We start from the raw sequence: 15,604 nt of genomic DNA, 5'->3' as shown, positions 1-15,604 counted from the left end.
GCATACACATATCCGAGGGGCTTGTCTAGAAAACACTAATGAAGCGGAGAGAAGGTGGAAGTCGGAATCCTACCTAACTGGATAAGTCAGATTTTTGCTTCGATCCTGAATATGATCCTGGAAGGAACTGAATCCTGAAAGATCCTCTTCCCCGGCTGGCTCTCATTGTCTCGATCCCCTCCGGCTTCTGTCCCCCATTCAGGAAAACCAAGGAGGGGGGTGGGGGCGGGGAGCCGGGCTGGGGGGCGGCGGGGGCGGGGAGCGCCAGGGCCAGTCTTCACTCATTATTAGTTGAGCCTCCAAAGTTGAAGAAAATGAGCTTGGAGTCACTAGCATTATTTCTCGATTTTTCTACTACGGTTAATTTTATTTATTCCGTGTGTCCGAACGAAGCCGGAATAAGAATAGGGAGCAGCGGTGATAGGAAACTAATGAGCTAACAATTGACTAGTTTTATTGAAACAGTCCCTTGGCCGTTCCTCGGCCCCCCTCTTCTGGCAATGATTTATCAGGCTCCGGGAAGGGAGCGTTTTGTTGCCCGTTCTCCCGGGCCTGGGCGCGAGGAATGCAAAGTGGTGTCAGTGACCAGAGATTAGGACAGTGGAATTTTGCATTTGTTACGGCAGCAGCTGCTGTAGCGAGAGGTTTCGGCTCAAGGGCAGAGTCCCGGAGCTGGGCGCGGCCGCCACTCGGCGGCGATCGCGGGGCGGGCGCGGGAGCTCGGCCCCCCGGGATGGGGGCGGGATTTTAGAAAGAAGCCCCAGACCCCGCGAGTGGATGCGGGGGGCTTTTCCTCGCAGCGTCTGCACCGCGGATCTGTCCGCCCAGGAGCGCTCCCGCTCCCAGACTTTACTGCTGTTTCTTTCGGCGCTGCTCGCCAGAGGACCCGGTTGCCATGGTGAAGGAGAAAGGTAATTATAAATATCGATCCTTGTGCATGGTTGCAGGAGTTGCAATGGTGCTGCGGGGCTCGGCCACCTCATGGGGGACGATCAGTCGAAAGCCAGGCAGACATATTCTTGGGGCGAGACCCTCTGTATTGTGAAGTCATTAAGAACCTTTAATTTAGCCGCGGCGTCTGAAGCGCATCCTATTTCTGGAGTGTTTGTACAGCTGAGCTCCTTAATGTGTGTCTCTTTTGATTTGGAATTGCATCTTGAATGTTTCTCTGTGTTTGAGAGTTGCCTTCCTGCACCCCCTCCCCCAGCCTAGCGAGCCTTCATTCTCTTCCTCACCACCCGCCCCCCTCAAATCAATAAGTTACTGACGATGTGTAACGAAGGGGTCCTTTTGCCAGATTTGTGCCGTGTTGGGACGTGACCCGGCCTAGCTGGGACCGGCTGAGCAGAGAAGCGGGCTGTTTGGAGGGTCTCAGGTGTGCTGTTTTAATCCCCTGGCCTTCCCACGGTATCCCTGATCACCCCTCCAGACACCTTTGTGAAGGATGCGCTCTCAAAGGTGGCAAATCAGGTGGCGAGGAGAATGTCAAAAGGGAGAAGGCGGGGCACTCCGCGCAGGTGTGCGTTATTTTTTGAACTGGGTGTGGTCCTGAATTGTAAATTTTTCAGAATCGAATTCTAGTTTAAATTATTAGCTTATCTGAAAAATGTAAAAAGAACACAGCAATCCTTGGTTTTAATGATCCAACTAATACCTAAAATATATCTTAAGAAAGTGAAATGCTACAGGAGAATAGAGAGCGAAAAGTGGAAGCGTCTTGCCCCTACCCTGTCCACCTCAATTCCCCCTTATCATTCGTCAATATTGTGTATCTTTCTAGAGAGGGTAAGAGAGAGAGAGGGAGAGAGATAGTCAGAAGGAGTATAAAAACGGGACCATTCTGTCGTTTTTCTGTGACTTGATTTTTCCCCCCTCTTAATAATATGTCTTAGGGACCTTAAACACATGATTTTCAAATGTGAGTAACCACCCTTTAATTTTGCTCTTTGGTAAGCTTGGATTTATTCTGCCACGCTTTCTTGCTGTGGGACATGACTTGCTCCGTCAACACGGATGTCTGTTCTTTTGGGGCTTCCTTGAACCATTTCAATGATGTATCTGCATCCGTTTTCACTGAGAGCCCCTACACGGAGTAACTTTGAGGTAAACACGCCAAACGCAAATGGATTCTTGTTGCTGGAAACTCGGTTTGGTTTTGTTATACTAACGGATGGCTGGAGAAATGGGATCATGACAGCTAACCGTGCTAAGGCTGCACCTTGGGACAAAGAGAAACGTGGTTCTGCTCTATCCATTCTGCTCCTGTGTGTCTTTAATAATCCCTTGAATTAGCTTTGGTCTTTAACTGAGGAGGTGGTAATCGAGTGAAATGTTTTGGTATGAACAAAGATGCTTCTAATGATGTTCCCTCTCTTTGGGGGATGTTTTCAGGAACTTTCAGAGCAGCATAAACAGATGCTGACATTTCATAAAGGCCGGGGTTCTCCGTTTGTACCTTCCACCCGACTAGAATAACCCCAGCCCTGATCTCTGTTGCTCATGGATTGGAGTTTGTTTCCCCAATATAAGTAATTTGTGGGTGATGGGAAAGGGGATTACAAAAGCCGCTTCTTGATTCCATTCCCACGGAGCCCAGGAAAGCCCCAGACCTGCTCTAAACCACGGATCAGGGATCCCCAAAGAGCAACTCCTTTTCTGAGTCATTGCAGGTGTCCCCAAACTCAGATTGATCGGCTGGGCTCACGCTCACTTTACAAGTGAGTAGCCACTTTCTAACTGGAACGTGGGGATGGGCCACTGAGAGGTCACATACGAGTACTATCTTTGCCCTTAGCCACCGATTAAAGGCTGTTCCTTTGTTATTTTGAGGTCTGTGCCAGTCCGTGCTGCCACCTCCCAGCTCTCCGATTGCACCAACCTCAGCCAACAACGGAGGAAGGCAGGATGTGGGGCAGGTACACGAGAGAGTCTGTGGAAAGAAAGCCACCACCGTAGCTTTTAAAGTGGGACGGGCACAGGGGAGCACGTGGTCCAGGCATTCATCCTGGAGAGGAGAAAACGGGGGTTCAGAAAGGGTCAGGAAATTGTTCAAGGTCACACAGCGGGTGGTTGGACCAAGGGTTCATCCTCTGTGTTCCATCAGATGGCGTGCGTGGAGCGGTGACTGCACTTAGGACAGTGTGTGGACGTCCGCTGGCTCTCTCGCTAGATGGCGAGCCCCTCTGAAGCAGCACCGTGTCTCCATCTGTAATTTTCTCGTGCACAGCTTACCTAGTATCTGCCCATCCTAGATTCTCAACAGTTGAAACAGACTGGCTTGTGCTCCGAGGTGGGACCCGAACCTTTGTCTTCTCCATCCCCGGACTCTTCTAGTCCTCTCCGTTTCCTCTTGCTCCCAGAGACGCCTCGCTTCTTCCTCCCGGAGCCGACACAGGTCTCCCCTGAGCAGGTTTAGTTCATGGCACGTCCGTCCTGAGGAACGCGGGGGCCCTTGTGAAGGAGTGATAATGGATGCTGCGTTGTGCTCACCACTTAGGATGGCTTAGCTCGCATTGGTTCGAGCCCTTATTTTCTCTCCTGGGTAAAGTTTGCATGTACCTGGTTTGGGGTTGACCCTGACGGGAGAGAAAGGTTGCTTGTAGATAACACCTCTCCTAGTGTGGAATAGCATTTGCTGATACATTTGGACCCTCGCTATCTTTTCTTCTGCTAAGCGGTCGCCCATCCACCTCCAGTTGTAGACGCTTATTGATCCCGGAATCTTGATGAAATGGTTATTTCTCTGATGTGTTCAAGGACGCCTTACCCTTGCTGCATCCTGTGACAGATGAGCAGGAGAGAGTTTGGCAGGTTTATCAGTCAATATGTGCCTTCCTGAATATGCTCTCATCGACCTAAACTCCAGAGGCCCACTCTCCTCATTTAAAAGCTCTAATTGTCTAGCTTCTGTGTGTGTTCTAGTGCCCGCTTTAAAAGTACGAAAGGGATTTATGATTTTTGTCAGAGAAAACAAGAATAAACCCTAGAGATTGAGATGTGAACACTCATCTGATTTAAATAATAAGGGAGGCTTATGGTTTGGAAACCATGTGAGAGAGTAAGAATTTAGCAGTGAGGGAGACACATCAAGGTACATAGAGTTTTACATTTGGGCACACCATTTTTTGTTTGGTTTCTGAGAATGTTGGGTGGCTCAACCTGCTCTTAAGGTAGAGTGGGACCCAGTGAAACTCCTTTCAGTCCACCCTCGAGGGAGAAATGTGTACTCTCCACCTGACATTCAGGTGAATGGGAGACACACACACACACACACACACACACACACACACACGGCAATCTTGTTTCTTGGTAGCTTCTGAGAACAGTGGTGTTTGTGTCTCCAATGTGTCCTACAGATTGGCACCAAAGTAATCCTCTCAGGGCACCGATGTCCTCATATTTCCAGCTCAAAAACCTAAATGAGTGACAAGGTAAGATTCAGAGCTTCCTACTGATCGTTGAGGATTCCTCAAGTCCTTAAATTACCTCCTCCACACCCCTGACCAAGCCCATCTTGTTTTATTCTTATTTTTAATGTTATTATATCCACTGGTTATTGAACACATACTAAATGGCAGGCTTTGTGTTGAGAGCTTTAAATACATGGTCTCTAATCTCTCAACCGTCAAGGTCAGTGGTATTCCTCCCCTTTAATATATGAGGAAGGGAAGGCTCGCAGGAGTTTAGAAACCTGCCGGAGATCACTTAGCTGGAACGTAGAGAAGCTGATTTTCTACCCAGTCCTATCTGGCTCCCAAACCTCTGCTAATTGTACTTCTGCTCCCCTTCTCCCCACATTGGTCCTATTTGAGTCATCATGGAGGCCATTTCCTCCCTCCAGCCTGTGTCACGCTGCCCCTTTGGCCCTTGCGGGAAATACCTATATTCTCCTTTTCTGTATTTGTCAAAGACCTAATTCCAGTACAGCTTCCTTCTAATGCTTCTCAAGGGCCCATCCCTTCTGTGAATTCTTCTAGAATTACTCTGTACACCTAAGTAAACACCGGGAAAATGAAACAACAGCTGAATCACCTGTGCGACTTAAGAAAGTGCTGTCTCCTCAAGTATTTGTTGACTTCGTATACAGTCTTGTAAAAAACCTTTACAGGCGTCGAGTGTTGCTGCCTCTAGTGGTATCTGCCCCCCCCCATCCCAGCCCTCCACGAAACACACAGCCGCTACCCACTCAGGTGCGTGCGCACTGCCTGATGTAATTGAAATCCGTTTCTGTTCCATCTCTGGGGAGGTCTGAGAACAGTAGATCTTTCTCTGTGGTGTAGCTATTCCTCATGTCCGAGTTGCCCCTCAGGCCTCTTTTTGGTGTTTAACAGCCTCTTTTCGGTTCAGTTTTCCAACTCGGCTTCCTAGATTAATGCTTAATGCCCCTCCCCTCCCCACTCCTGGGCTTGTCTAACTTCTTCACTGTTTCCTTAACTTGAAAAGCCCCAAGCTTTTCACCAATGACAACGACACTTCCTAAACAAGGTCTAAAGAGAAGCTATTAAGGGAGACAACCTGATGTTACAGGTTTTGGAATAAATGGTCTTGATGGGTGACTTATGCACGCAACTCGGTTTTGAACTTTACGTCTTTGGAAGGAAAGAAGCTCCAGTCATATTCCACCTTAGAGGAAAAAAATCCAAGTGTGAACTGCTCTTACTATGATCTAAATGAAAGTGCTACTCTCATCGGAAGTAGACTCTGCCCAGCCTACCTTCACTACAGTAGGGCTGTCCAGATACTGGGACTTCCAAAGCTACGGGAAAGAATTTCACATTAAAAAAATAATAAACCCATTTCCCTGTGCCATCTACTCACAGATGTCTAAAAGATGTTTACCCAGAAATTCAAGAAGACTTCATTTCTATAACTAGAGTTAAGGCTGCACATATAAGTAAATCTAAGAGGAGGAACACAGTGACTTAAATTTACCTGGAGCTCTTGAGAACGATTTTTGATGAGGGAGTGGACTTAAATCTTTTTTTTTTCAACGTTTTTAATTTATTTTTGGGACAGAGAGAGACAGAGCATGAACGGGGGAGGGGCAGAGAGAGAGGGAGACACAGAATCGGAAACAGGCTCCAGGCTCCGAGCCATCAGCCCAGAGCCTGACGCGGGGCTCGAACTCACGGAGCGCGAGATCGTGACCTGGCTGAAGTCGGACGCTTAACCGACTGCGCCACCCAGGCGCCCCGGGAGTGGACTTAAGAACATGGAGACAGTGAGCATCTAAGCTGCAGGTTGAGCCAGCCACTCCCAGACTTTGGGTGGCCCTGCCTCTTGCCTCTGTAATTACCCAGTCAGGTGGCTAGAAAGGATAAAACAGCTTGTACTCCATCACAAACACCTTCTTTTACAGAACAACGAATGGACTTTTCCAAATTCCCACAGCAACGACCTCCTAACGTAGACTCACCCGACCAAGATGCAAATCTCATCTGATTCACTTTGAGGAGGTGACCCTCTGTGTGACCTCATATTCACGGCCCTTGGGGGGTAAGAAGGAGAGTCCTGATATTGTCTCTAGTGTGCCAAGGTCAAAATGCCGAGTGTTTTCCTGAGCCAGCATTAGAGAGCCAGAGAACTTTTCAGAAGGTTCAGTGATCGGTGAGTGGTGCAGATTTCTCCCATTGTGGTTGAGCCTGATCTGGGCACACCACAGTAGAAACCAGCCAGCTTCCTATTTCATTGTGTGTTGGCCTGATGGTGACTCATACTGAGAGGTATGTTTATCCCAAATTGGCAGGAGCTGTGTATTCAAGGGCAAATTTTGTTAACACTGGGGAGGGTGAATATTTGTATGCCTGACCTCTTTTCTTTGAAACATTGTATTTGTGTTCACATTGACATGATTAATGCTATTATGGCCCAGTGTGCCCTAGGGGGGCACAAGGAGCTAGTTTCTATGCCCTAATGCAATCAAACAGGCTGATTTGTTTGACTATTTGGACTTAACCGTGAAGATCCTGGCTTTCTTAATACTTCCGGCAAATTACTGCCTAGGCCAGTGATCCACAAACATTAGCAGGCATCAGAACCACCCGGAGAGATTGTGAAAACACGGATTTCTGCGCCCCGCTCCCAGAGTTTTTGATTCAGTAGGTCTGGAGAACGGCTTGAGGTTTTGCAGTTCTAGCAGTTCCCTGGCGGTGTTGATGCTCTTGGTCCAGGGACCACACTTTGACATGGTCTAGCTAATCCACCGTTTCTGTGGGTAAAAGGATCAGCCCTTCAAGCAGGTAAGTGAGAACTTTTCTGCAAGTAGCCTCTCCATTCCATTTCGCTAACCGTGCACAGAAGTCAAAGAGAAAGCCAAGACTGTTATTCTCACCGCCTCTCGTACAGTGTAGAATGAGGCTATATAGTGCGTAATAAACCGGGCCTCCTGTGAGATTCGGGTGGCCAGATACTGCTGTCAGCCTAGGACACTGGATGGGCAGAGGGTGGGCGGGGTGGGTGTGGGACGAAGGTAACCAAAGCACCTCTTCCCAGGAGTGACTGGGGCTCAGCCTGGCTTGGAGAAGGCGGCACTGATTTGCAGTCAGGCACAGGAGTGCCACTCCGCAGGCATTAATCCTAATTCCCAAAGGGCCAGGTGAGCCTTTTCACTGGGGTTTTAGAGCTCTTTAGAGACCTTTGGTAAAAGATGGCTTCAGTAGACGTCTTGGCTCACAAAGGCTACAACTTCCTGTTTGGTCTTCGAGGAGCTAAAATATATTATTGAGGCGCGGAGTGTTTTATTCACCCCCACTCTAGCTCCTCTATATTCTAGCTGTCTGTATTCTTTCTGTTGTTGTCTGTTACGTGAAACATTGTGAAGAAAGACGCTTAAGAAAAATTGAGAACAACCGGAAGTTGGTAGCAAAGGATGGCAAGGTTATTTCACAGTGGAGTGGCTGGTGGGAGAGTACCCCTCAGAAAAATGGCGGGGGCTGTGGGTTCCCAGGTCCATGGAGGGTCCGGTAAGTAACACATGGGATGTATGAGTGTCTACTGGACTGCTGTCTATGTGCCATTCATGGGAACCCTGTCTGGACAGCCACCAAAGAAGAGAGTTTTGGGGGCAATGGCGAGAGCGGTTTCTGCTGGACGACGTCCAGTTATGCTGTACCTGCTCATGTGGAAGATACAACTAGTTCTGCCATCTGCAAAGGTCCCCACCTGAAACGATGAACCGTAGCTTATTGATCACATCACAGATTTTCGAAGGCCTACACTCTGCAAGGCGTTTTGGGAGTTGCCTGATACGCTGAAAAGTTCCTACCTTCAGTAGGTTAATGAATTAGCCGGTGCTGGAAGGGGCGCTGACTGAGAATGCAAATCAAGGGGAAATAAGGCAGTAGGATGGGTATAAACAATATTCTTTGGGGGTTCAAAGGAAGAGTTGTGTTTCGAAGGAATAAAAAAAAAAAAGCTGTCTAGAAAAGGGAGTATTGAAGATTGGCCTTGAGGGGTCCTGTATATTTCTTATGGTTAGGGATGGCATTTAATTCAATTTGTATCCACAACATGGTGTCTTCTCCATAGTAAGTGCTCACTGATGTTGAATGAACTAATACATGAATGAATGGTGTGTATAGGTGGGGGACATGGTTATATTTATTTAAATGTATGTCTGGAACCTGGGATGCCTGGGTGGCTCAGTCGGTTAAGCCTCTGACTCTTGATATCGGCGCAGGTCATGATCTCACGGTTGTGGGATCAAGCCCCGTGTCAGGCTCTGTGCTCACAGTGGAGTCTGCTTGGGATTCTCTCTCCCTCCACCTCTTTCCCCTGCTCACACTCTCTCTCTCCCTCAAAATAAATAAACTTTAAAAAATAAAAAATTTTGGGGGCGCCTGGGTGGCTCAGTCGGTTAAGCATCCGACTTCGATTCAGGTCGTGATCTCGCGGTCTGTGAGTTCGAGCCCCGCCTCGGGCTCTGTGCTGACAGCTTGGAGCCTGGAGCCTGTTTCGGATTCTGTGTCTCCCGCTTTCTCTCTCCTCCCCCACTCATGCTCTGTCTCTCTCTTCTCAAAAATAAATAAACGCTAAAAAAATTTTTTTAATTAAAAAAATAATAAATAATAATAAATTTTTTTTAAATGTGTAGAACCCAATAAGAGGTACGCCATCAAGAATACAAACAAACAAAATACAGTTCTTGACCTGAACGCACTCGTATTCTAGCAAGGAACATAGACAAGGAAAGAGATAGTTATGATGCAATGTGAAATATATTTGACAGAGAACTATTAAAGTAGCATGGGACCCCAGTGCAGGGAGTGATTAATTCCACTGAGAGGTCATAGCAGGCTAGGCTTTGAAGGACGAATAACAGTACAACTAGTAGATGAAGAGGAAATGAGAGGTGGTCGAATTGGCAAAAACAGAAGCAATGAAGCACAACCTCTGTCTGAGGAAAGACAGCCAGCTGGGTCTGGCAGGAGCATCTAATCGGTCACTTAGTACAGTGATGGACACAAGCAAGGGGGAACAGAGGGCTTTGTGGGTCAGAATAAGTTGAGGACTGGGCGCCTGGGTGGCTCAGTCGGTTAAGCATCCGACTTTGATTCGAGTCATGATCTCACAGTGCGCGAGTTCAAGCTCCACGTCAGGTTCTGTGCTGACGGCCCAGAGCCAGGAGCCTGCTTTGGATTCTGTATCTCCCTCTCTCTCTGCCCCCTCCCCACTTCATGCTCTGTCTCTCTCTCTCTCAAGAATAAATAAATATTTTTTAAGAATTAAACAAAAAAAGAAGGAGTCCGGGATCTGGTTCAAACCAGAGATTGTACAGGCAGATGCCTCCAGTTAGGCAGGTGACCTGAGTGGAGACTGGGGCAAACCAGACCGCGTGGCCCTTGAAAGAGAGAAACTACTCTGTTGCTCCCACCCACTTCTCAGGGGGAGACGTCCACCAAGTGGCCAGAGCTTCCAATTTTCAAGACTGACCAGAAATAGGCATTTTTCTGTAAAATCTCCGGATGTTTAAATGTTGGCAAATGATGCAACTTTCTCTTCAAATACAACAACGACAAAAAAGTCTTTGTGTGGGCCAAACGAAACACGTCTGTGGGCAGGACTCAGCCTCAGGGCCTCCAGGTTGTGGTCTGGGGTTTAAAACACCACTCACCAAATCTAACCACAGCAGGGAGTGTGTTTGCACACATCAGGACCCAGGACTCCTGCGCATATGCATAGCAATGACTAAAATAAAAGTCACGTGAAATGATACATTTACTCTATATTCTATCTTTTTTATTTACTTTTTTTCAAGTTTATCTTGAGAGAGAGAGAGAGAGAGAGAGAGAGAGAGAGCGCGCACGTGAGCAAGTGTGCATGAGGAGGGGAGGGGCAGAGAAAGAGAGGAAGAATCCCAAGCAGACTCCACACTGTCCGTGTAGGACCCAATGCCTGGCCGGATCTCACAACCGTGAGATCCCAACCTGAGCCAAAATCAAGACTTGGATGCTTGCCCAACTGAGCCACCCAGGCACCTTATTCTCTTCTAGTTTTAAAATACGCGGGTCATGATCCGTTGAACTGATTTCATGTTTCATTAGGTCAAAGTGAAGTTTGAAAACCTAAAGTTTTGTTGGATGAAGACAGAATAAGGTACTTTCCTGGGCACCCCATTCTATCTTGGATACCCCCATTTCTATCTTGGATACTCGTACGATGGGTGTGCTTTGGTGAAGTTGGGTTTCTTCCCTTGCAGCTGGAAAAGTTTTGACAAAATAACCGTAGAATCTTTTAGCGATCGTTTTATCCTCAACAGATGTTGGCCAGAATTTGGTGTCCTCTTTTTGGGCGCTTGAAACAGTTAAGACTTGACCCCGCTGCTAAATGCCGAGTAAAATGCTACTTGGCTCAAGTTTAGCAGCAAAGCCAAAGGAAACCCCTGTTTAGGCCTCATTAGCTTCTAAGCCTGGTATTTCTGGAACTGCTTTTTCATTTAGGAGCATTTTTCCCTATGTTTCTACATCACCACTTCCTGTCACCTTGCTCACTGGGTTTCCTCGGTTTTGCATCTCGGCCAAGGAGAGAAGGGCAAGTTCAGGGCTGGCTCAGCCTGTCGGGCATCGTCTCACCCACCATCAGTGCAGCCGCTCTTCTGCTTCGTCTGTGGGGCACCGTGTGCTATATACATAGCATTCGTGTTTGACATATCCGAGCGCTTCCAGAAATACTGTAGTTTGGGGGCTTTGGAGAGAAGTCACCCCTCACTCAGGAACGTCTGAGAGCTGAGTTGTGATAGCAAGCCTTCAGCATAGCAGGAAAGTCGTGGTCCTTCTTCCGGTTCAGGACACGTCTGCCATCACTCCCGTCTCGAGTGAGAGGCACCCCTGCAGTGTGCAACAGGACTCTCAGTGAGCTGGGACTTTCGAAACAAGAGGCCAAGAGTGGCCTCTTGCCCTCGGAGGGAGCTGGTGTGACTGGAGACGCCCTCAGGGAAAGGCCACGCCCACCGCGAAAGCCACACGACCGCAGGGCGGCGGCGCTAATATTGTGGGTTTGCATAATAAGTGGGCAGAGAAGGCAGAGCCGAAACATGAATCAAGCCAACAAGGCCAGACAGAGAGCTGCAGCTTGCTAGCACAGAGGGAAGCCGATACAAACTATTAGGCAGGGGGCCGGTACCGTGCAAGCAATCTGGGGGCATTTGGAGAGGTGGGAAGGCCCTTTTGTTACACAGCCTGTGCGTCGCTTCCCTCCAGGGCGCTGTTCTGATCCTCCTGTAGTGGAGCAGGACCCTCTGGGGTTGTGCAGCCCATAGGCGGTACATCTTATTTACCTGGAGGCGGCGCGCTGCCCAGGGGTGAACGCTGGCAAATAGTATCAGATGAACACGTCTCCGCTGCTTACTTCCCAGAGGACAGGGAGCCAAACTCTTACCCTGCCGGAGATTCCATTTTTTCTTCAGTGAACAATGGTACTGAGAATGCCCCCTTTTCTCTCCAGGTGGGGGAGGTTTGGTAAGCTATCTGATGAGTTTAAGCATTGGAAAGCCTTATTGCTGTGTCTGCAACGAAAAACCCGATTAAAAAAATAATAATAGGGGAGCCTGGGTATCCAGGCTCAGTCGGTTAAGTGTCCGACTTCGGCTCAGGTCACGATCTCACAGTTTGTGAGTTCGAGCCCCACATCGGGCTCTGTGCTGACAGCTCGGAGCTTGGAGCCTGCTTTGGATTTTGTGCCTCCCTCTCTCTCTGCCCCTCCCCTGCTCACAATCTGTCTCTCTCTCAAAAAAAGAAAAAAGAGAAAAAAAGAACTGTAGTGTTGAAGGCCAGAAAAACACCAAACGTTGAACACATCTGCCTGTGGGGCAGGAGGAGGAGTAGAGTGTTGCTGTCATGCATTGGAAACATATTTGGTTTTTTATGAATATAGGCGTATCTAGTCTCTTAAACTTTGATAAAACAGTAAAAACACTGGAGAAAAACCATTCGACCATCTGCACATTTTATTGTCAGGATTAATTTAAATGAGATGATATCTGCAAAGGCTTCAAACATGGATCTTGCAGTAGGTGCTCAATAAAGTGAACGAAGGTCAGTTGACCTGGAGAGTTTTTTTTTAAAGTAGCAGGGTAGGTACACAGTCCAGAGCGAAAGGGAATGGCCCAAGATCCCTTGCAGAGAAAATGAGAGTAACACGTGGGTGGTTAGAAGAATGAAATTTGCAATGGATGGAGGGCAGTGCCACACCGCCTTCGGATAGGATTTCCAGGAGAGACGAGGTTCAGAGCCTGAACTTCCAGCACGCTTCCCCGTGTATGTCCGTTTCTTTCTCATTTGTTGCTTGTGGTATAACTATCCTGCCATTCGCCTTTGTGGCTTTGTAGAATTATCCCCTGAGCCTTCAGGATTTGAGAGGTTTACGTGAGAAACAAGTTGTGTTTACGAGTGGGAGATTTGCAGCCAGACTGCCCGGGGTCACATCCCAGCTCTACCCTTTACTGATTATGTGACCCTGGACAAGGCATTTAGCTTCCCTGTGCCTTGATTTCCTCATCAGAAAATAAAGATATTGTAAGCATCAACTTTATAGGGCTATGGTGAGAATTGAATCCATTGATATGTATGAAGCATTTACAACAATGCCTGGCACATGGCCATGGCAAGAGCCCCGCGATGGTCTGTTCTTGGTATTACTGTCATCATTCCTCTTGGCTGAGTAAAATCAGGGGCACTGCGTTCATTGTGGTGGAGTTAAGTCATCAGATTGGTTTCAGGACTCAGGTAAATAAACAGAACTGAGATAGATAAATTAAGGAACTCGGGAAGCCCCCCCCCCCATTTCTGCTGGGCAATCTCTTTGCAGTTTGCCTCAAGCAGAGCAACACTGTAAACCTTTGTCATGCCAAGCTGCTCCAGGACCACTGACGACTCTACCCTATCTTTCTGCCGTGGAATGAAATGAGGTATCTAATAATGACTTGGTTTCAGGACCCTGTGGACCCGGTAAAAGCAGTGGTTTTAAAGTTCTTCCAGATTCTTCCTGGAGGAAGTGGACCACCCGCCTGCAGGGGTCCTGCCGACTCTTCCACAGCCTCATGTCATGCCCTGGGGACACCGTAGGGAGCATTTCCAAGGTTCTGGGGCCACCTCGGTTCTTCCTCAAAGGTCCGTTCGGTTGGCCATTGTGCTTTGCTGTGTGGTTCTCCGAAACTTAGCCAGACTTGATTTGAGCCTGGTCCGTCAGTAAGCTCATCCCTTCAGCTTTTGTTTTTTTTCTGAGCCTGAGACTTAAGCAAGCATTGTATCTTATGTCATTAGTTGAGTGTATTGACATCACCAGAATTACCTAATGGATAGACACTGTCGTGAACCCAAGGTATTCAACTTGCTTGCAGTTTCCCCTGGAGGCTGTTGTGAAGAAAGAGAACGAGACTCATGTTCAATGAATGAATGGATTGAACACACATTTAGGGAGCGTGGACCTTATGCCAGGACTGTGCGAGACCCTGGGGACACAGTGGCAGTTGCCTTGTGGTGGAGAGCACGGAAAATACACAGAATGTTTAGATTATGAGAATAAAGCAAGGAAGGAGATAGGGTAGTGGGAAAGCCGGGAGACTGCCTTTATGTAGATAGTTTGGGGAAAGCCCTCTGAGAGCTGTAAGCTGCTTTAGGATGAGACCAGAAGAAGCAAGCAGCTAGGGGACGAGCCTTTTGGGGGCGGGATGGGGGCATCTGGAGATCCTGAAGCTGTGGGAACTGGAGCCTGGGGGCTGGAGACTCCTGGGGAGGCTGAAGAGGTGGGCAGGGCTCCGGGGCCACGGGGGGGCATCCTGGGCAGTGTGATGAAAGCACTTGGAGGGCTTGGTCAGTGGAACGATGTGCTCAGATTCTGTCCTAAACTATCATTGTGGTTGCTGTGCGACACAGGATTGCGCGAATGAGTCACGGACCCACAGTGAAGACACATTCCCCCTAACTGTTCAGTAAGTCCCCCAGACACCCTGCTTGGTGAGGGGATCAATCACTCCTAGGCATATCTCATTGTTTCTAATTTTCTGACCCATCTCTGGTGCCAACACTGGTGTTGACATCCCTCTGGGCAAGCGGTGAGTGTGAAAATTCCCACATGAGTCATGAACTGGGTCTGATGGTATCTTGCTCATATATTTTTTTTCTTTTCATGGGGTCTTTCCCAAGAGGGCAGCAGAGATGAAATGATAATGAGGGCTTTTTTTTTTTTTAGGGTGGGGATGTGCTGGGGAGTGGGGAGGATTTCGTGCCTCAATAAGGTATGAGATGTGTAGAGGGTTTGGGTGGATCCTAGCTGCTTATGTATCTACAGTCGTTCCCTTTGATGGCTGAGCAAGTGTGGAGAAGCTGAGACTAACACACACTAGTCAAACCTGCTGGTTAACATCTACAGAGACAGAAAATGGATTGGGGGTTGCCAAGGACCGAACAGGGGCAGGATCTGGGAGTAACTGCTAAGGGGTATGAGGTTTCTTTTGGGGGTGATGAAAATGTTCCAAAATTAGATTGTGACGCTGGTCACACAGCCCTGTGAATATACCCCAAGCCGTCGAATCGTGCGCTTTAAACAGGTGACTTGTGTGAATTGTATGAAATGTGAATTTAATAAGGCCAATCCTACTGTTTACAGCCCGATGGGGTAAGCTGGAATGGATACACTGGGAGCTGTAAGGTTCCTTGGGTGAATTGACCATTCGCGGGGTATCGCACAGCAGAAAAGCAAGTGTCATTGCCAATAGTCACAGAAGAGAGCAGGACAGGAAATTCAGCATATTTGAGTCCGAGGTGGAGTGCGTGGGTATTTATGACCAAGGACCTTAAGGTGTGAGCCACCATGTTGCTGCATTGAAACTCCACAGAAACAACGATGGCTTCCGTTTCTTGAACACTCACGAGCTGTCAGGAAGAGTGCTGAGCACTTTACATACATTAACTCATGTATCCTCCCAAGTATCAAAAGTAGGATTTATCTTCATTTTACAGGAGGGGAAATTGAGGCTTCGGGAAGAAAGGTAACTTGTTTTGAGATCACATTGCTGAGAGGGGTGCGGCCAGGATTCACACCAAATCTCTCTGACCAGAACCTGTGCGGTGACTGGCTCGCCCACTGGGGTGACCTCTCCCTGCACGCC

The 15,604-nt window shown here is 48.2% G+C and overlaps 1 protein-coding gene across 28 annotated transcripts in view; it reads left to right on the top strand.

Annotated features, from left to right (window-relative positions):
• ABLIM1 (actin binding LIM protein 1) overlaps positions 1–15,604 on the top strand; it is a 303,758-nt gene that overhangs the window by 135,092 nt on the left and 153,062 nt on the right. The window contains exon 1 of one of the 28 annotated variants that reach the window (XM_019813869.2): positions 290–911. The exons of 26 other annotated variants lie outside the window; for them this stretch is intronic. In XM_019813869.2, the coding sequence (XP_019669428.1) occupies positions 896–911 (16 nt within the window). In that variant the 5' untranslated portion in view covers positions 290–895. Of the gene's footprint in view, positions 1–289; positions 912–6,374; positions 6,496–15,604 lie in introns of those variants that run through there. One more of the 28 variants, XM_045040718.1, reaches the window with a different exon arrangement.

Source organism: Felis catus, chromosome D2 (genome assembly GCF_018350175.1).
Source record: "Felis catus isolate Fca126 chromosome D2, F.catus_Fca126_mat1.0, whole genome shotgun sequence".
NCBI lineage: Eukaryota > Metazoa > Chordata > Mammalia > Carnivora > Felidae > Felis > Felis catus.
Note: the sequence above shows the minus strand (reverse complement) of the source record. Positions and strands in the feature narration are given on the sequence as shown.